This window comes from Eremomyces bilateralis, assembly GCF_010015585.1.
Source record: "Eremomyces bilateralis CBS 781.70 unplaced genomic scaffold P152scaffold_8, whole genome shotgun sequence".
NCBI lineage: Eukaryota > Fungi > Ascomycota > Dothideomycetes > Eremomycetales > Eremomycetaceae > Eremomyces > Eremomyces bilateralis.
Genome location: NW_022985074.1, coordinates 927124 through 946240, shown reverse-complemented (window position 1 = coordinate 946240; position 19117 = coordinate 927124). Strand labels below are relative to the sequence as shown.

Genomic DNA, 19117 nt, shown 5'->3' with positions numbered 1-19117 from the left:
AAATAGAATCCTCTTTTCCGTAAGCCGGAGGAGGGCATCCAACGGTGAAGACCCACTTGAATAGACGAAATAGATTAGTGTATGAAGAGATTCAAACCGTTCCATTTTGGATGCTGTGAAAACCTGGATATGGAAGAGTGAATACTAGCCCTGTTGAAGGACTTTTTTTGTATGATAATTTGGCGCGTTGTCTGGTCCGTCATGCTTTGAACTTCGCTAGGCTTTACCCTAGTGATACCTGTTCCAAGACCTTTGTTTCTCCAAAATTTGTCATTTTGAACCTGGAAATGAAGTCGTCGTGATTAATATATCCACCACAGAGGCGTCGTTTCCCAGTGAAGTTCGACCGACCATGGAGGACCCGCCAGTTGTCGAATACTATCAGAATGTAAGCATATAATTCGGACACTGATGGATTCGAAGAACAAAGAGCAATGAAATCCTTGCTGATCGCTGGGTTGACTTGAGAGGATTATTTCAAGGTGAGTGCGGATGAAATACATACTCAGTGGACGTTCTGGCCGCAATTGTTCCCAGTAATGGTGATGCTCAAGTTGCCGTGCCCATTTCCTGGTCCTGTTAGTAGAGCTCAACTGTCCCAGCGGACTGCGTACCTTGCTGCCTTGTACCAGAGATCCATATCTTCAAGTGGCAAGTCAATCGCAGCCCGATCCGTGGTATTCCATCGCACTTGGATGAGCTCCCCCGATTGAGTGTCGTGGTTCAAAACAGGGTATGTCTGGAACGGTTGGATGCTGAGACCCTCATTGCCGCTTGCATGAGAATGAACTGGCACTTCGCTCAAAATCTTGTATGCTTGTGGATCTTCATCCCGAAGGGCTTTCGCAGTGGCGAAGCCGTCGGAAAGCAGAGATTTTCCTCCTTGGCCGCCAGTATGGGAAAGAAGATGGAACATCTGCAGGCCACATGGATCGGAGAAGTATGTTGTGTCCGTATGAGAGCCGATCGCTAGCGTTGTATACGCCGTGTCTTTAGCTGCCATGTTGGCGGTGAAGTCCCAAAACGCCCCTTTATAAATATTAGCATTGTCGGGGTATCAAAGTATGGGTACTATAGACCGTAATGCGTGTTTCGAATGTAGGAAATTCTTTCCAAAAGTTTCTCCGTCGCTTCAGGCGTGGCCGGACAGCCGTTGACATATGCGAACCCGTATTTGCGCTGAATCATATTAGTCGACTCATTCAAGAATGGACCACCACTTACAATGAGCAGAAGCCACTCCCCCACGCCTTCGTCGGATTCCATAACCTTCGCATATTCAACCTCGACCGGCGTTTGCTTGAAGTCGGTTTCACTCGACCAGAGGACGACACTGACGATATAAGTTGTGGAAGATGCAACAGTGCAACGACTTACTCAGTCGTGCCCTGTCGTCCAACCGCCCTCGTCTTTCCTTTCAATGCACTCGCTGCAAGCCAATCTCTGGGATATTGCGAGGTATGGCCATCGGAGACTATCTCATCAGCGATAGTATGCAAAGTAGGCGGGTGTTTTGGACTGACAGGAAACTTGCACCAAATCCCCTTCCTCCCGTACGTCTAAAATATGTATATCCTCTGGCAGCTTGTATGCCGTCAGTCTAGTGGGAGAGCCACATCTGTGCACTTACTTCAAGGAATGTCTCGATGAGTCGCTGCTTTGTCTCTGGGTGGAAACATGTTGGGCAGCGGCAGTGGTCCCTGATCGGTCAGACCATCTTCCCTAAGTAATGGCTGGCTGTATTACCTCAACCACAATGGCGGCCTGACTTGTTAGCAGCATGGATATTAGGTCAAGGTCAAGGACTTACACTTGGACGTAACCATCCTTTGTATCGGAGAATGCGAAGAGAGCACCATCTTGAGCCCGCACTGGTTTGCGGGTCTTAGATTGGGAGAGTCCAAAGCTTGCCTAGGATATGTTAGGTATTCTCCCACCGATTACAGCGAGTCAGACATCACCATACAAACGTATACCTCCAAGGTGGAGAAGGCCGGCCTGAAGACAGCGCGGGATGTCTGACATGTTGTATGAAACTGATAGGGCGGCGACCGATTTGAAGACTACAAGCTATCACCTTGAAATGAAACGTTATTGATAAAACAATCTGACTTGTCATTGATTTGGGGCACCAACAGATCGAGACATATTTCGTGCGAGAATCGAGAACGCAGCACAACAGGACACACCGCTAGAAATGGATATTCAATGGCCCACAACAAATTGGAGCAAACTCGACTATAAGACTATCGCGAAGCAGAATCATCAAGAGAAATACTTCATTCGAATCCTTGCTTCCAACTGTGGTGTTATGAAATGTAGTAGTCTACAAGTGCCCAGAGGTGGTGTTGAATGTCTAAATATTTGGTGGGGTGGTGCTCTGGCGTACCATTAGTCCCAATAGTATAGACTTACCCCTGACGCCACAACCGAGGAGTCCCATATCAAAACACAGCCGAGCAATGTGGGACCTTTGGATCCATCACCCCGCTATGTTGTCATTCAGTTTAATAAATTCAATGCAGATACGGGCCAGCTAGATCAATGGTAGATCGCCACTTTCCGGTAGAGTTTGGTGGAGGTTTTGGGTTCGAGTCCCAAGTTGGTCGACCTTTTTTTTGCCCGTCGTCTGGATTTTGATACACCTAAACTTGGGAAGACAGGTGTGATGTTTTTTTTGAGAGCTGCATGAGAGAACGGATGGTCTAATACGAATGTGCTATCTAGTTAGGGCACCTACTACTGCTGATGGTTCTTGTCAAGGCCTGCTTAGACAAAGGATCAAAGTCCGCTATATTTTAGTCTTTGGAAAGTGCGATGTATTTTGCATTTTAATGTGCTTTGATATAGTTAATTTACTTCAAGTTTCGCTAACTAGTTAACGAGTAAAGTAATTCCTAGTCATCACCTAGGTCAGTTGCATACGATAATGCATTCGACAGCATCGCAGTCTACAAGATCCATATCCCTCCCAGCTACCTACAACTCGAGCCATCAAAGGACTTCCTCTGGGGGTCCCAATCACGACTGTCGACAACCGTCAAGGCACAATTTTCAGACGGCACTTGTTATCTTAAAGCTAGTGGTGAACCTCGCCAGACTGAGCAAAACCAAATCATGGGCGAAAGGCGTCATCGTGATGTCCTTCTCTGAGGATCAAATCCAGATCCTCAAGTCCCTGTGTTCCCCGCTGAAGATGACTGAGCACACGAGAATGATGGGACCTCGCGAATCGCAAGGAGGTGAAGCCAACGTCGCTATCGTCGACTGTGTCACTCTTGGGAGCGGAGCTGGAGAGTCCATGAGACATCTTTGAAGGTGATGCACGGCTATTTTGCGCCGTTGTTTCGGATGCGAAAATGGGAAAAGTTTGTTTGCTATTAGGGGTTCGGTAAGAAAAAGGACCACGCCGAGTCTGGGACTTGGAGGTTTTCCTGGGAAGACGCCCGAGAGTCCAGGTCGATTCTCCATGGCAGCACAAGACGCTTATCAAACATGAACCCAGATGGTTGGGTTCTCCAGGATTTTGCTGAAGAGAATGGCAGTTGGAAAAAGGACATTTGCACCGTATTTCAAGCAGTACAGAGGGAATGGACTCCACACCCCCAGGCGTAAAAATGCCAGTACCGAAGTCTTAGTTCACGTCCGAAGCCGCCGTCAACAAAGCTACTTCGAGAGATCTTCTTTGAAGCCACTTTAGCTTCTGAGGATGTCATCGACAAATACCTGGGCAGTGGAAGTTTAGAGGGCGACGTGCATGTTGCAATCAATCGATACTTCTCAGACAAGGTCATTTCCACTGACTAGGTGGTTTGAAGAGACTGGCCGCGGCACCATGCACGAGACTTCATGGTTTTATGCCTTAGTGATAAATCAATACCGCATCATCGACTTTAAGATGCGCAGTTAACCTGTGATATTCTGACTCAAGTGACTAGAAAGTAATGGATTCGACAAGCTGATTAGTCTCGCTGATTTCCGCGAAGTCCGGTTCTTCGAGTTCTAATAAGCCCATACTGCGCCGCCTTGTATATCGCAGTTCGTCGATCTATCCGACCTGGATTCCGTCACCCGTGGGACATACCATCGTGTAGAAGACCGCAACTTCAGTTAGTGGCTAGCGGAGTCGATGAAAGCCCACATTCCTCCATTCCACTCTTTTTGAGGACTACAGACTCAGACGGGGTGGAGTGTGGTTACGAAGGCCACACCATACCCACATCACCATCACCCGACATGTTCATGCCATCAAACAGGTTCGGAATACCCTTTATAACACCAGCTTCAAATGAGCGCCGATCATGAGACACTGCCGCTAGATGGTGCAATTCTTCCACCTCTTTCTAGTTGTCTCCCACGAGGAGGTCCGTCATTGTTGCTGTACCCGAAAAATCTTCAACGGTGTCAATCCTATGATCCGCGCTGGATCTCGAAAATGCGCCAGGTTTATCCGGAATCGCCCTGACCAAAACGAAGGTACTCATCGTCGCCAAATTGATGGCCCGCTCGAAGATTTCCGCGCTCTTGCTTGAAAGCCGTAATGTCCCAACGGTATTCGTCTAGTTTTTCACGGTAGATTGCAGCTGCTTCATTTGTCTCACTGGTTGCCCATAAAAGACCAATGAAGGTGGCAATCAGAGCGAAATTGTACGCGGAGGCTGAATACCAAAATGATTGAAGATGCTCAGGGCGGAGACTGTTGACAAACCTGAGCGCGTTGACTAGCCTAGTGTGCGCTGCAGCTCGACATATTTGTATCAGGGCCGGGTCATGTTCAGTCGAGAGGTAAAAGATCAGGCGTCGGTGAAGTGCTATTTCCGTTGCGTAGTAGGCAAGATGGAGGTACCCTAGGGAAGTGAGTCGACCCGTGAAACTAAAGGATATTTGGGCGAAGAGGTACCTGTAGAAGACAACTTCCGAATTGCAACGTTTGCCAACTTTAGGTCCTCTGGTAAGGTGGTAAACCATGCTTTCAGTTGAAGCTGGATTGGTTTAGCATGTTCAAGTAGCCAGTCAATTTTGAGGTTGCGCCGCAGTTCCGCATCGGCTTTGAGTGAGTAGAAGGAGGAGAGGATATCGGCCAATATTCGAGCGAGGTCGATCATCTTCCAAAACAAAACCCTACCCTTTTCCATTTCCGTACTTCCTTCTTCATTGTCTTCGTCTGCAGCCCGCTCCGGGAAGTCGACTTCAGTCAACTCAGTCACATCCCAGTCTTCGTCTGTAATATGTGATGGCCGCCCATGGACCAGACAACCCCATTTATCTTGCATATATAATGCCCAAGCTAAACGTTTCCGCAAGCCTTTCTCCCACGGAGGGATCTGCCAATGGGAGCAGTCCAAATGTAAACCCAACTCTTGGCCCAATGCTACCAGATTTGAGACGAGTAACCACGATTCCCCATTTGGTCGCTGAAGCAAAAGAAGGCCTGCCTGGATCATGGATAGCTTTGGGCGGTGGACAACATCACCCATAGCTTTTAGAGCAATCTCTTCCAGGCGAGGAAGGTCTGGTTTCGGAAGTAGGGCGAGTTCTGAGCTATACGTCCACCAGTTCAGGGCCAGGATGCAGACAGCTGCGAGAAGTGGTGGAGAGAACTCTCGATGGGTACGAGAATATTTCTCGAGGAAGACTTTCTTGTGAAGTACAGGGAAGCTGGGGTGAACGATTCGGAAGTATATGTTTATTAATGCCTGCCCATGAGGAGAGACGATGGTTCCAATAGAGTCAAGATCATCCACCTCTTGATCGCAATTTCTTGTCCCATGATCGGGTGTCAGCAGAAAACCGACTCTATCCGCAACTTTTCGCAGAACGGAGCTGCCAATGGCAATGTCCTCTATACTTTGAAACCCTCCGAGTTCCAAGAGCTTAGGATCAAAAACGGAAGAGGCGGTAACTAGGGCACTGTGACGGTGATTCTGTAAACCCAACGTTTGTTTTAGAAGTGATGGTCCTTTCAAAGTGGCATAATCCTCAACGAGGTGCTGTTGGCGAATAGCATTTGATACGGGACCAGGTTGCGATCCGATTGACCGCGATTCTTGACCATGGCCCGAAAGAGGGTCATTTGGTGATTTGACACCATTTTCCGATATGGGACTCTTGCTAACTCTTCGCTTTTTTCGCGGCTGCGGATCTTCTAAAAAAGTGCAAGGCTGATGATGGAATTGGCACAATACACATTCTGGTTCTCCCTCATGAAGCTCGCATCGACTCTTCCGTTTTCGACACGCGTCACAGGGGCGCCGAGGACGACTTGAAAGAGCATTTCGGGACGCGGTTGTCACCAAAAGACCTGAATTGTCGCGTTCGACTCGTGATGCCATGGTTGTACGCATCGACGGAAAGATTGATTGAATTACTGTCCGTAAAAGGTGCCTCTAGGTATGTTGAACATATAGGATGTCATGGATAGATTTCCTTGGAATAGAACCGCAGAAACCATGATGGGAGATTCAAAAGGACAGTAATAGAATTGAGTCAAATCTGTGAGGTAACGCGATAAGGAAACTAATTCCATAGTCATGTAAGTAGTTAGTCTTCCACTCCTTCATCTCCTCAACGGTCTAATCGTTCTGCTTTCGTCTACAACAGACCGACTTCTTTTCGCGATCTAAAGCTTGAATGTTATGAAAAGGGGAAGGATGTGGTTAGGACTCTCTACCTTTCTACTCCGGGAAACGCCCCGCCGGAGCTGGATCATGGCATCATGCCATTCATGAAGGTGGGAAACGAGTAGTATATAGCGGGAAGGTATAGGAGCATCGATGAGAGTCATGGAGCGAGAATTCAACATTCTCTTGCCTCGGATTCTTCTGCTTGGACCTCGCCCAATCTAATTCAAACTAAACACTCTTGCGAATCTGGTAGGACGGAATGCAGCTCATCCAACCGCATTCCCTATCTCGAGACGACAAAACACGAGATATCTCAAACATCAACCACGATGCGTACGCAACTTGAATCAAGTTAGTTACGAGATCATCAAGTTCATCAGTTCATACAATATCTCCTGATAATATTTCGTACTGTTCGAAATCTCACAACGTAAAGCCATCCCACCAGATCCTAGATCCTATTTACGATTCGATTCTCCATTTCAGGAGCCTAGGGGCGGACGCCAAAGGTGAAGGACCATCTGATATCCTGGATACTTCAATCTAGTATTCCAAACTCAACTTAAATGTGTCCCATGCCGAGCTTGGTAATTTCGTTCCCGGCTTTGAGTCCCAGGCTGAAATCATAGAAGAGGCCTGCTGTGGTCACAGCAGCCAACATGACACAGCTGCGGTAGTGTCGGTCCAAGATAGTTGATAATGCGCGGAGATGTTGGCTTCAGACCGTCCTCTGGATTAGTCTATCTAGTACAACATCGTAGTCGTGCGGTTGCCGAGAGCACCGAATTCACCGATGGCGCCGGGCAGTTAGGAAACAGGACTGTCATTGAACGCTCAGGTAAGTGCTCTCCTGGAAGAAATGAAACCTCATGTGGAGAAACTGTATACGGTCGTTCGCTTATCGAAAGAAGCTGGTTTGTTTCATTCGCTACCAGCATGAGTAAAGCGATCGGACCTAAAAGAGATAACTGTCGGACTCAACTAGGGAAGGCCGTCAAATGGGTATCCCTTGGAAGCTTCGTGGGTATGCTTGGTTTGAATGGGGGCTGATATGTCTCTGGTTCTAGGGCCTGGATGAGGATGTCAAAGGCACAGTTCGATCAATTTCATCCACGATACGGAAACCCCACACGCCAAGAATACAGGACGAAGTTAAACCGTGAAGCATTGCCTGGCGCGACAGATTGGTACATGTAACTAGAGAGTTGGGTAGGCACGGTAGGCAATAAAGTTAAAAGATGGATGTCCGAGCCTCCGAGGTACCAATCAAGGCACTACATTTTGAATCTCTAGACCCACTCATCAACGCCTACTGTTCAGCTCAGCCATCTCAGGGGCTCGGAAGAACGGGCGTGCATTTGGAAATCAACAATGCAACCACATCGAACGACATCGAACCGAATCGGAACGGCATGGTTGGATGAAATGTCAAGTCCTGCTGTCAGGGGAAAGCAGCCACCCTACAAGTTAACAAGTACGCGCGGGAGAATCGATGACCCGAGGAATTACCCTCCTATCCAGGAGCTTTACCGCTACTATTTATAGACTCCAATCATCAAAGACCCTGAACCTCGCCAAAGAAAGCAGCGAAGTCGATGCAGATACAATCCGATAATAATATTCCGTACATGGCAGCAGAAAAAGAGAGGAAAGAAATGGTGAGGTTCTCCATATGTGGAGCGACGCGACTGATATGTACGTGTCATGGGCGCGAAGGAATCTGATCCATATCGGACGCATCACGCAATATGGATTCTTCCCCCGGTTTATTGCTTTCAAAGTTACTAGTTACCGAATTCAATACCCCAGTCAATAATACTCTGTAAGGCTGACCGGATCTCGCCCATCTCGGTTTCGCCAATGAGGCTGAACTGCGACTGTTTCTAGCTGTCCATGCGCTGTCGACTGTTCTGTCTCCCAATAACTTCACCTTCCGCCAAAAGTCGCCGATTCATTATCTCTTGGAATGACAATCTATATCTATATTTCTGGTTCGCATAGTTGTCGCCTTCACGCGCTAATCGTTAATGTCTTGTCTATAACTTGAGGCCGATTTCTATCCGACCACGATGTGCTTCTGATCTCCCTTCAGGGTGCGACATATCTCCCGATGTTCAATCATTACAGTATCTAGTCACCGGGTGCTACCAACAAAACGTCGCTCGTTCCTCGAACAGTTTATCGCATTTCAGAGATACTTTCCTGGCCACACGTTTTGGATATGCCTTGAATCCATCTTGTCGTTACGACACAAGCCTTGGAAGGTTTCACCCGGGGACACGAAAATGGACAATGTTCCTCCCGTGCTGCGGGTAGGAACCCCTCAGCATACTCACCGCAATAATCGAGACTCATCAAGTGGCCGTATCAGCCCTCCATCTGCCTCATCCACGAGCAATCCCTACGACACAATCCACCGACAACCTGGGTCACCTGGGTCCACCCATTTCCCCTCCCGGCCACCTTCAATCGCGTCACCGCTTGAATCCTCCTATTTGGATCGCAACTCACCTCGCAGAACATCCATACCAAGCCCCTTGCTGCCAGCTTCTCAACCAGCATACCGTGTCCCCGACGCCCCTCCTCCGCCCTCCTTCTCCGAGAATACGTCCTACCAGCCCACCAGTTACCAGAATAATCCCCCAGCCACGTCAAGGAGACCCAGTCTCCTGAAAAGGATTACTTCGCTTCGAACGGCAAGGCAGTCGAGATATGGGGTCATAACGAACCATGGTGATGACGATCATATCAGATTGCGGGACGTGGAGGAAGAAAGGGAGGTGGACGATATCGGTTTTGATGTTTCAGGGTTCGAGGGTCCGATTAGCCTTCGTCCTTTGAGTCCTACAGAAGCAAGGGGAGAACATGGACTCGGGCAAGCGCGGGATCCGGCGGGCGAACCAACTGCGGAGACGGCACTTGCAGAAGAGTATTACCGGCTTGAAAATAATGAGCGCACGGGTGGAGGCGCAATTGGTGAGGCGATGACATCTATTCTCGACCAACCGTTCGTTGATCAGCAGGTCATTCGCCGTCGGGGTACCTCGGCGACCAACGTTGAGACACGAAACGCTGCCCAAGAAAAGGCGAATGAGACTGGAGCCGTGGTTGCGGTCATGGACATCGGTTTCCATGGTGGGGATTACAGCGGACCCAATCAGGAATCGGAGAGCTTGAGAGATCGGGATGAAAGCAGTGCGAGTTACTTCTTTCCAACCGCGGAAAGTGAGAAACCCAACTGGAAACCGGTAAGTATGCGATGGCAATACATTGCGGTATTGACAATGATCGCTCTCGGTTTCGCGGGTCTTCAAGAATATCTGTGCCAACTGAGCATGCAAAGAGAGAAGACCAATAAGGGGATTATCACATTTATAACCCCCGACGAGATTCCTACATGGTTATTTTTCACCTGGAAATATGTGCCAACCTTAGTCCTTGTGACGTACGGTGTGGGGTGGCAGATAACCGACTATGAAGTCAAACGTTTAGAACCCTACTACCAGTTGAGCAAAGAAGGCGGAGCCACGGCTGCTGAGTCGCTGAATATGGATTACCTTACGTTCTTTTCCTACTTAACACCAGTCAAAGCCATTCGACACCGTCAATGGGCCGTACTTCTGTCATCGATCGGATATCTTTTGGCTAGTTCTCTGGTTCCTGTTTTGCAATCAGCATCATTTAATCTCGAACCTCGAAAAGAAGACCGTAAAGAAGGAGAGCCGAAATTCGTTCGGATCGATGCGCCTTGGTCTCGCGCTGTTACCGCATTCCTTATCGTCGTGGCCTTGTGCGGGACTGCTTTGATCTTTCAACTGCGGCGGAAGTCAGGACTCCAATCCGACCCCAAAGGAATCGCCGGAGTGGCCTCCATGGCTACCAAAAGCCATGTCTTGAACGACTTTCATGAACTCGATACCGCTCCGAATCATGTCATCCATAAGCGACTGCAACATCGGCGCTACAAACTCTATCGCAGCTGTCTCTGGCAAGGCGAGAGAGTCAAAACGGAAACGGCACCGCCATCCCGATTGGAAAACCCTCATCCGAGGATGCTTCGCTTAGCCGCGGGGATCCTGTATATCGTGTGTCTCCTCCTATTCGGCGGTCTCATTCCAGCCCTGATGTTTGTACCTGGCGCAAACGTGGTCACGGAAAAACTGCCTTGGTTTCTCACCCTTCTCGCGACTCTCATCAAACTGGTGTGGACTACATTCGACTGCGACGTCCGCGTGATCGAACCGTATTACATCCTCTCCCGACGGCAGGCACCCGGCCGGACGCTGACGCTGGACTACACCGGCACGATCCCTGGCTGGATTATTATCAAAGCCGCCCTTAACGGTCACATTCTCGTTTCCGTTGTCGGTCTAGGAGCGATCATGTGCGAGGTCCTTACGGTGGTTGTCTCGTCATTCAACGTGGATGGGAAAAATTTCTTCGTGGGTCAAAACCAAGCGAGCGCTGGCAAAACCGGCGTCCCGCCAGATAGCGATCAGTTCAATAGCGGGGAGACTTTCCGCAGCTTTTGGGGATCCTTTGCCCTAGCGGAGTTCATCCTTCTCTCGCTCAGTGTGATCGCAACCTTGGTGTACGTGTACCGGCGCCACCCCTTCCTTCCCCGGCAACCGGGGACGATCGCATCCGTCCTTGCGTTTGTGCATCAAAGTAAGATGTTGGATCCGGACTTCACGAACACCGAGGAACTCAACTCCAAGGAAATGACGGAATGGTTGGAGCGGATTGGGAAGACATATGGACTAGGGTGGTTTCGAGGAAGGGATAAACAGGATCACTGTGGAGTGGATGAGGAAGTGTTGGACTCCAACTATTTTCACGGAAAGGATAGAAGTGGGACAAGGTTTACCGGTCGTGAGGATGACTTCAATTGGGAGGTTTACTGAGTATTGACGAATCAAATGCGAAATGGCAATGCTTTTATATACTATGGAGGAGAGTTTGGGAACTTACACTGCGCTGCTCACCATACCCAATCGGGCAGTTCTATTATCCTAAAACGCGAGCTCGCTGGTCATATATGATGGTTAGTTTCTTGCACAATGAATCGACATTTCATTGCCAGTTCTGAGAGTAGTGAAGATGATTGATTGTTCAAGGATATCTATCTGAACAGATACTCCGATGATGTCCAAGTACCCAGCTTTATCACACTTCCTAGAATCGAAATATAAAATATCACCTTGCTATGATTCAACTTCGGATACGTAATCTCAGAACATGAAGTAATCATTGGTGTTTGATGGAGGACTTGCTTACCTCCCCTTTAGTACACCACTGGTCCGATATTGAGTTATTGACGCTGTGGAGAGGCACGTGCAGTTCACCAAATTGGTGGGAGGTTCGGACAACATCCGGGATTCGGATTCTAACAAAATGTCGTAACTCTAGAAGTAATAATACGTCCTCATCCTCAACCAATATTTCCAGTTCAAAACAAACTGCAGCCTATTCAATAATCAATATATACCTCCCATATCTTTGCCCTAAGATTGCTTACAACTTGAATCGTTGGCTTCGCTCGGTCCATTACCAATCCGACAGCACACATTAACTCTGTCGTCACCATTTAACACATCTCACTCTCGACGACTCGATACCACATCTTCTTCGGACCGAACCCAGACGAGACACAATGGGGGGCAGCTGGTCAAGGATAATGTCCGTTATATGGGCTAAGAAGGAGATCCGCATCTTAATACTCGGACTGGTAGGCCTATTCTCTCCGTGAGTAGCATTGGATGCTGATCCAGACAGGACAACGCCGGGAAAACGACTCTGCTTTACCGATTAAAGATTGGGGAAGTGGTCTCTACAATTCCTACTATCGGCTTCAACGTGGAGAGTGTGACCTATGGAAAGCTCAACTTCAACGTCTGGGTAAGTTTTGCACACGTTGCATTCGTCACCCTTCAAGTTCTGACCCAACAATCTACCAGGACCTCGGAGGCCAAACGTCGATACGGCCGTATTGGCGCTGTTATTACGCGAACACTGCTGCCGTCATCTTCGTCATCGATAGCACCGATCTCGATCGCCTTTCTACCGCACAAGAAGAGCTGGCAGCCATGTTGGCCGAAGAGGAACTGCGAGATGCGGCATTATTGGTGTTCGCAAACAAACAGGACCAACCGGGTGCGAAAGGTGCAGGGGAGATATCAGAGGCGTTAAGGCTCGGTGACTTGAAGGATCGAAATTGGAGTATCGTTGCATGCAGTGCCATCGATGGAAGAGGGGTGGATGAAGGGATGGATTGGCTGGCGGTGAGCTCTCTTTGCTTAGCAACTGGGCATCTTACTTTCTTGAACAACTCGGCTAATACCTGCTAGCAAACTGTCACAGCGGACTCATGATGCTCAAGCAGCCGTCGAACTTGTATAACAATGGTGTGGGATTTTGGCGCAGCACAAGTGCCGTGTCGTCGGCCTGTTTTTACGTGCATGGCGATCATGGCGTTTGGGAATTCAACTGGTAGAAACGTGAATTGGACTGCGGATTAATCCTCTAGCATTTGGGTCTCCTATGGTCATGACAGTCTCCGAGGGCTGGTCGTGAAGGAATGGATCTATTGTCGTCGCAAGGAAATTAGGCGGAATAGTTATCATCGGTTCAGTCAAATCGAGCTGCTCAATACGAATACGGTATGGATTGGCTTAGAGTTGCAATCACATATAGCATACCGGGTGCAGTGACTGCGATATCAAGGAGTCCCATCGAGTACCGGATTTCCAGCCCGAAGGTAACAACTCAATTGAATTAGAGCTGAGCTGAGACTACCTTTATACCTGACTGCCATGAAGTCAACCGAAAAAGCCTGCGTCGACCAGAGAACTTCCACTCAGTCTGGCCGGGAGAGATGATATAACCCGAACCTGACGCGAATAACCTATGAATCCTTCATCGAGAACGAACCCCGAGCGAAATGCCGCTTCCCACTGGTTCACTCCTTCAATGACCGGAGTAATTGCTGCCCCATCCTCCACGGTATCCCCCATAAGACCCAAAGCCAGATCCGTAGCCGCCGTATCCACTCTGGTTATTCTGGGCCCCCTGGTGGCCACCGAGACCGGAAAGTCCGCCGTACTGAGCCTGTCCACCCTGGCCACCCTGCATGTTCACATGGTTCGGATAACCTCCAAATCCTTGTTGATTGGATTGGGTGGGAGGGAGTCCCGAAGGATTGGTTTGGCCGGGAGCGGTGTTGGTGGCCGAATTCGGACGTCCCGGTTGTCCAAGGGCAGCCTGACTAGGACCAGACGTTCCTTTGCTTTCCGTATAGGCCTTCAGAGCATCATCACTACCACTCGGTCCACTTCCTTGCTGCCCGTACTGTGCTTGGCTTGGGAATCCCACCTGGGATCGGCTAAAGACATCTGGAGCCGCTCCAAATCCGCTATTCGAGTGCTGTTGGTTGGGAGGTTGGGATGACCCGGTTCGCGAGTATTCACTCAAACCTCCGGACATGCCCTCACGACCATGCATGCTTGACTGTCCAAATCCAGCCATGGTACCGGGAGATGAGGAATGTTGGTCGTATGACGTCTGCGGAGACATGCCATAATTGTGGTGCGGTTGCCCGTACATTCCGCTCTTGCCGTACGGCCCATATCCACCTTGGAAACCGCCAAACTGGTTCATGTAGGCGTTGTAGTAATGACTGTTGTAGTATGGGTTGCCGAAAGGTGCGCCACTTCCATATTGATTCTGTTGATGGGGTTGAGGCGCATGTTGGGATTGGTGGGATTGAGAACCCATGTTCTGCTGACCAGAGATGGTCGGATTCGGGGTATTTTGTCCGCTGGTCTGAGGTTCGCCATAACGGCTCGGTGCCTAAATGAACTGCCGTCAGTGCCTGCAATAATGACCGCTGGTGCGCAAAGGGTTTGGAATGGGTAAATCGGGTTACGGAGAAAGTGAAGAGTCAATGCTTACCTGTGGCGCTTGGCTAGTCCCAAACGACGAGTCTGAGGGAGCAACACCGAAAGCGCTTCCGGTACGTTGTTGGGTGGCTCCCGAATCTTGCTGTGAAGATGGCTGCTGGCCATAGGGAGCTCCATAGTAGTTCTGTTGCGAACCGCGCGATTGTTCAGAGGCGTAGTAGTTGGGATAATCGGATGAGGCAGACACCTGGGGCCCGGCGTGAGCCTGGCTTTGTTGGGCCTGAGTTGTTTGGTTCTGGAATTGCTCAAAGGCGCTTTGCTGGCTTTGAGGCGGTCCGAACGGATCGTACGCTTTCTGCTGTGAAGGCAGTTCAGGCTGGGTAGTCGCCTGTCCGTATCGACCGAATTGGCTGTACTGTTGGCTCGGACCCGGCTGCGGAACACCCTGCTGGGCGGCAATCGATTGGGGTGGAATCTGGTTAGGCTGTGGAAGACTCGACGTTTGCTTTGGTGTGGGCAAGCCAGGTTGAATGGATGGCTCGTTCTGCGCAGGGAATTGCCGGGAAGGTGGTAAGGCCGTTCGAGGTTGAGTTACGGGAGAATGTTGAGGCGGTTGAGCACGCGTCTCTAATTCCTCACGTTCGTCATCGACATCCAAGGCTTCCGAATCACCGTTCAACCCTAGACTGCCAAACTGGACCGTTGCCCGGTCGATAGGATGGTTGCCCGGCATGACGACGGCCTCCTGTTGTTCCTGGACACGACGTGTAAAGCTCGCGCTTCTTCCTGCAATTCCAGCCGCTTTCATCGCAACCGCAGAATAGCCTGTCACCGGGGTTCGACCAACGGCTTGATTAACCGAGGGCGCCACGGAGCTAGCCACAGTGCTTGCAGCAGTCCCGGTCGGCGCAGGATGCGAAGTGTCGGGGAGATGCTCCACGTTATTCTCAGTCAGTTTGTCCTGTGAAGGGAAGAGATCCGGTGCGGTTGCGACTGGCACATCACTAGGTTTGGTCGTCTCGATAGTAGGTATGGACGGGGCGGGCGCATCAACAGTGTCCTTTGATAAGGTCACATCAGCCGCAGTACCCGCGTCAATCAGGCCATTCTGCTCAGCTACTTCTTCCGCGGCAGAGCCTGTGGGTTTGACAGGCACTTGCTCGGGAGCAGTCTTCTTTGTTGATGTAGGAGTGGGTTTGGGTTTGGCGAACATGCTTGCCCACGTCTTGGGCGGCTCATACGTCTTAGGAGCCACAGTAGGCTCCGCGGTTTCGCTAGTCTTCTCCCACGTAGTATCATCCGTGTCGGCAACTGGAATCGGGTCTCCCCAGGCGGAAGATTCGTTTGTTGGAACGGAGACAGGTTCTGGCGGTGGTCGGGTGCCGGTGGTCGAAGAATGCCCGCCGCGACCACGAGGGGCACCGCGGCTACGCGGAGCCGAAGATCGAGCACGATGGGGTGCATCATGGGAAGATTTCCCTCGCGAAGGACGTGATGTATTGCTCGATTCGATTGAAGCGGGCGTTGCGTCGTTGACCTTCGATCGAGATCGATCTTTGGTTTTCTTTTTGACGTCGTTGAACTGTGACATAGTTCCTACAATAATTAGCAACGACTTCAATGGCGTGTCCAGCGAACTCACCCTCTGTGATCCTCTCGATGGTGTTGTTGAGGTCACCATCAGTCTCTTGCAAGGCGAAGACCAGGTCAACCTCCGTCCAATCGGGAAAGAGTTCTTTGAGTGACGACAACTCCGAGAGATATTTCTTCTTGATCTCTCCAAGCTCGCCTTGATCGGCGAAATCCATCTCTGACGATGATGGATTCAGATGTCCGTTGGTTTGCCTGGTGGTTCTTGGAGCGGTTCCACGTCCGCGCCCTCCACGGGTGGAGGATCTGCCGCGATTTGATGGTCTCGTCGCGACCTCCGACATTGTGTATTTTCTGGTGATAAGTTTCAGAAGAAAGAAGGAGGGAGGGATTTGTGAGGGAGATGAAGTGAAGGAGTTGCAAGTGATTCTTCAACTGAGGCTCTTGAGGACGTGATCTCCACGCAACGCAGAATCACAGGCGGCCTGCAGGGGCAAGAGTCACGTGCGTGGCTGGGTGGCGCAGATTCCCTCGCCACCTCACAGTAGGCGCCACTAGAAGCACACAAGCATCACGTGCACCTTTTGATAACGCCTGGTGGCTGGGGCTGGGTTCTATACACAGTGAATGATACTACAGAGTCAGTGTCACTTGATCATTTTAATTCCGCTGAATGGTGTCTGTCCTCGAGATACTTTGCACAGGTGATTTATTATACACAGATGTTCATAGCAGAGCATCAATCTTCGTAGCCAACTGCCCAAATCATGGATAATGCTACTTGCTAGACTTTCCCATGCCATCCTTGAAGCTGGATCTTCGATCTTCAGCCTTGCTAATGTACAGGATCGAGTCCTCCTTTGCGGTCCAAGAGCGCGTCGAGGATCCCCATATTTGGCAATTCCTGCCCAACATCATCCCTGTCAATCTGTACAAGACTCTTTGCGATGTCAAGTATGGATGAAGCTTCGTCGTAACGTTTCTGGTGAAGGAGCAGCGTTGCGACCCCCAAACTTAGTGCTGCTGCCTTTTCCTTCTCCATAGCATTGTGCTTCATGAGGTCGGAAGCCTTCCCATCAAGGTTCAGCAGAAAGGCTTTACCCGCCTCCAAATCCGGGTGGGTAGGATGAAGTAGCATCAGAAGGGCTTTGTTCAGCTCGGGTCTTCGGAATGTGCGCGAAATATTGGAAATGAATCCGTCATACTCGAGTGAATCCTCTTTGGTCGGGTTTTGGCTAAATGCAAAATGCCGTAAGAGAATGTTTGCAGCAGGTTGAAATCCTGAACAAAATTTCCCCTCTGCAGCCATGATGGACACAGCACGGTTAAACAGTGTGAGCGCCGTACCTCCCGATGGATCGTCGGAAATCTCATGAAAGATCAGGCCGGCAGTGAGAGCCCCATTCCATCGTCGCTGAATTCGAGCACTGCTGTCTGTGGCGTTTTGCGACGGCACTTTTATCCATCGCATTACAACATCATGATGATTGGTAGACCCCAGAAAGGAGGCCAGCTGCCGCGCGAATCTTTCGTTTCGTAAAAATTCCTCATTGCCTAATTGGTTCGTAGACCAAATCCAGTTCATGATGGTTCTCGCTGCCTGACGCTGCTGAACGTGAAGAACCTCCGGCGCCTCATGAGACTCATTATCTTTCGACGCTCGAAGGAGAGATTCTAGGCAAGCTTGTACTTGCACGACCGTGCCAGACCCGCTGGCGATTTGTTTCTCAAGCCATTCGAGGGGGTGTTGGAGAACCGCTCGAACCGATCGAACGTTATGGGAATCATTCGGGACACTGGAAGCTGGTTTCGTCGGAAGCGGAGATGTTGAGAATAAAGGATTCGAAAGGACAGCCGTTACGTGTGTCGCAGCGGCTTGTCGAGCAGAAACGTGGTTGTCGCGAGGGGGAGCGGTGGTGGCAACTGCCGAGTCAACTAGTCGAGGCCGCGGAGCCGGTTCGCCGTGGACGCGGTCGAGGTGTACACGGAAAGACGTTGACACTTGGTCAAGCAGCTTCTGCAGGTCTTGTCGATTCAGGGGAAGCTGTGGGTGCAATTTCGAGGATAGGACTCGGCGGAGCATAACGTGAGAAGCGATGGTAGTGAAGCAGCGTTATGCGACAGGAGGAAACCGTTGGCGACACCCCGTCAATGGATCATCAATGATGATAAAAGCCTTCATACCGCGTAAACACGCACTAGAGGTCAGGATAGACTAGATTCGACAGGATGTTGAGTTCGTCCTCTCCGAAACATCTCGTCGACTGGAGATATCGAAGAGGGTGAGGTTTGGGACAGTCCTGGTCAGGCACCAAGGCATTAAGGCTTCTAAATCTTCTTCACGACACCAATGATCAGAACTCACAGAAGACCACCACCAACCCAGCTTCACGTCACTCTCAGAATTAATACAAACCGGATCTATAACACTAATTGTGTTCGGGTCTTTGAACCTCTATTACCCAAATGAACCTCATTTCTCATTCAACTATCAGGATTGCGATTTTCATGGAATTGTGGCACCCTGGCATCTCCATCAGATCAGATAGGGCTCCGCTAGGAAGCATCATGAACATCTATTACCAACTCATTCACCGCCATCACATGTCCCATAAACTGAAGGTTTCGACTTCAGTAAGACCGTAAACCATACTCAGACATCCCCATGAAGTCACTCCCTTACGATTGAAAGTTGAAACACTCAAGCCTAGACTAGAGATCCGACTAGGAACTGTCAAGTGTCAACTGACCTGAGTACCCTTGGTTCTCTAGTGTTCCTCCGTGCAAGCGTCCCCATGTCTTGCCTGGTTTCATGTCCCTTCCCCTCACTCCACCCGGCCCGGTTTCAAGAAAGTTCTCCCGTTCTTCTAGAAGAAACAAAATGGAACAATGGGCCTTATCGGATCTAAGGCCCGAAGAACCTATACGGCGGAGTTGTGCGCTGAAGTCCTGGATGCTCACATGAGTTGGGGTAAGGTATGCTGTCAGACTGGATGTCAGGGTAAG

General features: G+C 50.0%; 6 protein-coding genes and 1 non-coding gene across 7 annotated transcripts; 3 read left to right on the top strand and 4 right to left on the bottom strand.

Annotated features, from left to right (window-relative positions):
• Window positions 1-223: 223 nt before the first annotated feature.
• On the bottom strand, window positions 224-1705 carry P152DRAFT_395936 (Trimethyllysine dioxygenase; the record flags this gene model as incomplete). The annotated part of the gene is made up of 8 exons (XM_033676330.1): window positions 224-378; window positions 506-570; window positions 615-1029; window positions 1080-1179; window positions 1225-1315; window positions 1378-1478; window positions 1531-1584; window positions 1631-1705. Coding segments are annotated over 8 exons (1056 nt in total), but the record flags the coding sequence as incomplete, so codon positions are not given.
• An 825-nt stretch (window positions 1706-2530) lies between these two features.
• Window positions 2531-2609, top strand: P152DRAFT_t31. Its single transcript has one exon. It is a non-coding gene; the product is annotated as a tRNA-Arg (tRNA).
• Window positions 2610-4446: 1837 nt separating this feature from the next.
• Window positions 4447-6332, bottom strand: P152DRAFT_396254 (uncharacterized protein; the record flags this gene model as incomplete). The annotated part of the gene is made up of 2 exons (XM_033676344.1): window positions 4447-4847; window positions 4901-6332. 2 exons carry the CDS (start codon window positions 6330-6332, stop codon window positions 4447-4449), a joined length of 1833 nt encoding a protein of 610 aa, XP_033534712.1.
• A 3407-nt stretch (window positions 6333-9739) lies between these two features.
• Window positions 9740-11691, top strand: P152DRAFT_435523 (uncharacterized protein; the record flags this gene model as incomplete). Its single annotated transcript, XM_033677533.1, has 2 exons — window positions 9740-11044; window positions 11123-11691. The coding sequence occupies 2 exons, from the start codon at window positions 9740-9742 to the stop codon at window positions 11525-11527; spliced, it is 1710 nt and encodes a 569-aa protein (XP_033534711.1). The 3' UTR covers window positions 11528-11691.
• Window positions 11692-12021: 330 nt separating this feature from the next.
• On the top strand, window positions 12022-13053 carry P152DRAFT_507326 (putative ADP-ribosylation factor). The gene is made up of 4 exons (XM_033682527.1): window positions 12022-12351; window positions 12399-12521; window positions 12581-12904; window positions 12984-13053. Exons 1-4 carry the CDS (start codon window positions 12277-12279, stop codon window positions 13020-13022), a joined length of 561 nt encoding a protein of 186 aa, XP_033534710.1. The 5' UTR covers window positions 12022-12276; the 3' UTR covers window positions 13023-13053.
• A 721-nt stretch (window positions 13054-13774) lies between these two features.
• Window positions 13775-16492, bottom strand: P152DRAFT_416443 (uncharacterized protein; the record flags this gene model as incomplete). Its single annotated transcript, XM_033677064.1, has 3 exons — window positions 16164-16492; window positions 14574-16117; window positions 13775-14471 (listed from the first exon to the last, which is right to left on the bottom strand). Coding segments are annotated over exons 1-3 (2532 nt in total), but the record flags the coding sequence as incomplete, so codon positions are not given.
• Window positions 16493-16756: 264 nt separating this feature from the next.
• P152DRAFT_458243 (uncharacterized protein) lies at window positions 16757-18366 on the bottom strand. Its single transcript, XM_033679414.1, has one exon. It carries the CDS (start codon window positions 18192-18194, stop codon window positions 16947-16949), a length of 1248 nt encoding a protein of 415 aa, XP_033534708.1. The 5' UTR covers window positions 18195-18366; the 3' UTR covers window positions 16757-16946.
• Window positions 18367-19117: the final 751 nt, after the last annotated feature.

Bases quoted from the DNA above. Each gene is read 5' to 3' on its own strand.
- P152DRAFT_507326 (XM_033682527.1), top strand. From the start codon at position 12,277: ATGGGGGGCAGCTGGTCAAGGATAATGTCCGTTATATGGGCTAAGAAG. The intron at 12,352-12,398 runs GTAGGCCTATTC...TGATCCAGACAG, and splicing joins GCATCTTAATACTCGGACTG to GACAACGCCGGGAAAACGAC. The intron at 12,905-12,983 runs GTGAGCTCTCTT...AAACTGTCACAG, and splicing joins AAGGGATGGATTGGCTGGCG to CGGACTCATGATGCTCAAGC.
- P152DRAFT_458243 (XM_033679414.1), bottom strand. From the start codon at position 18,194: ATGCTCCGCCGAGTCCTATCCTCGAAATTGCACCCACAGCTTCCCCTG.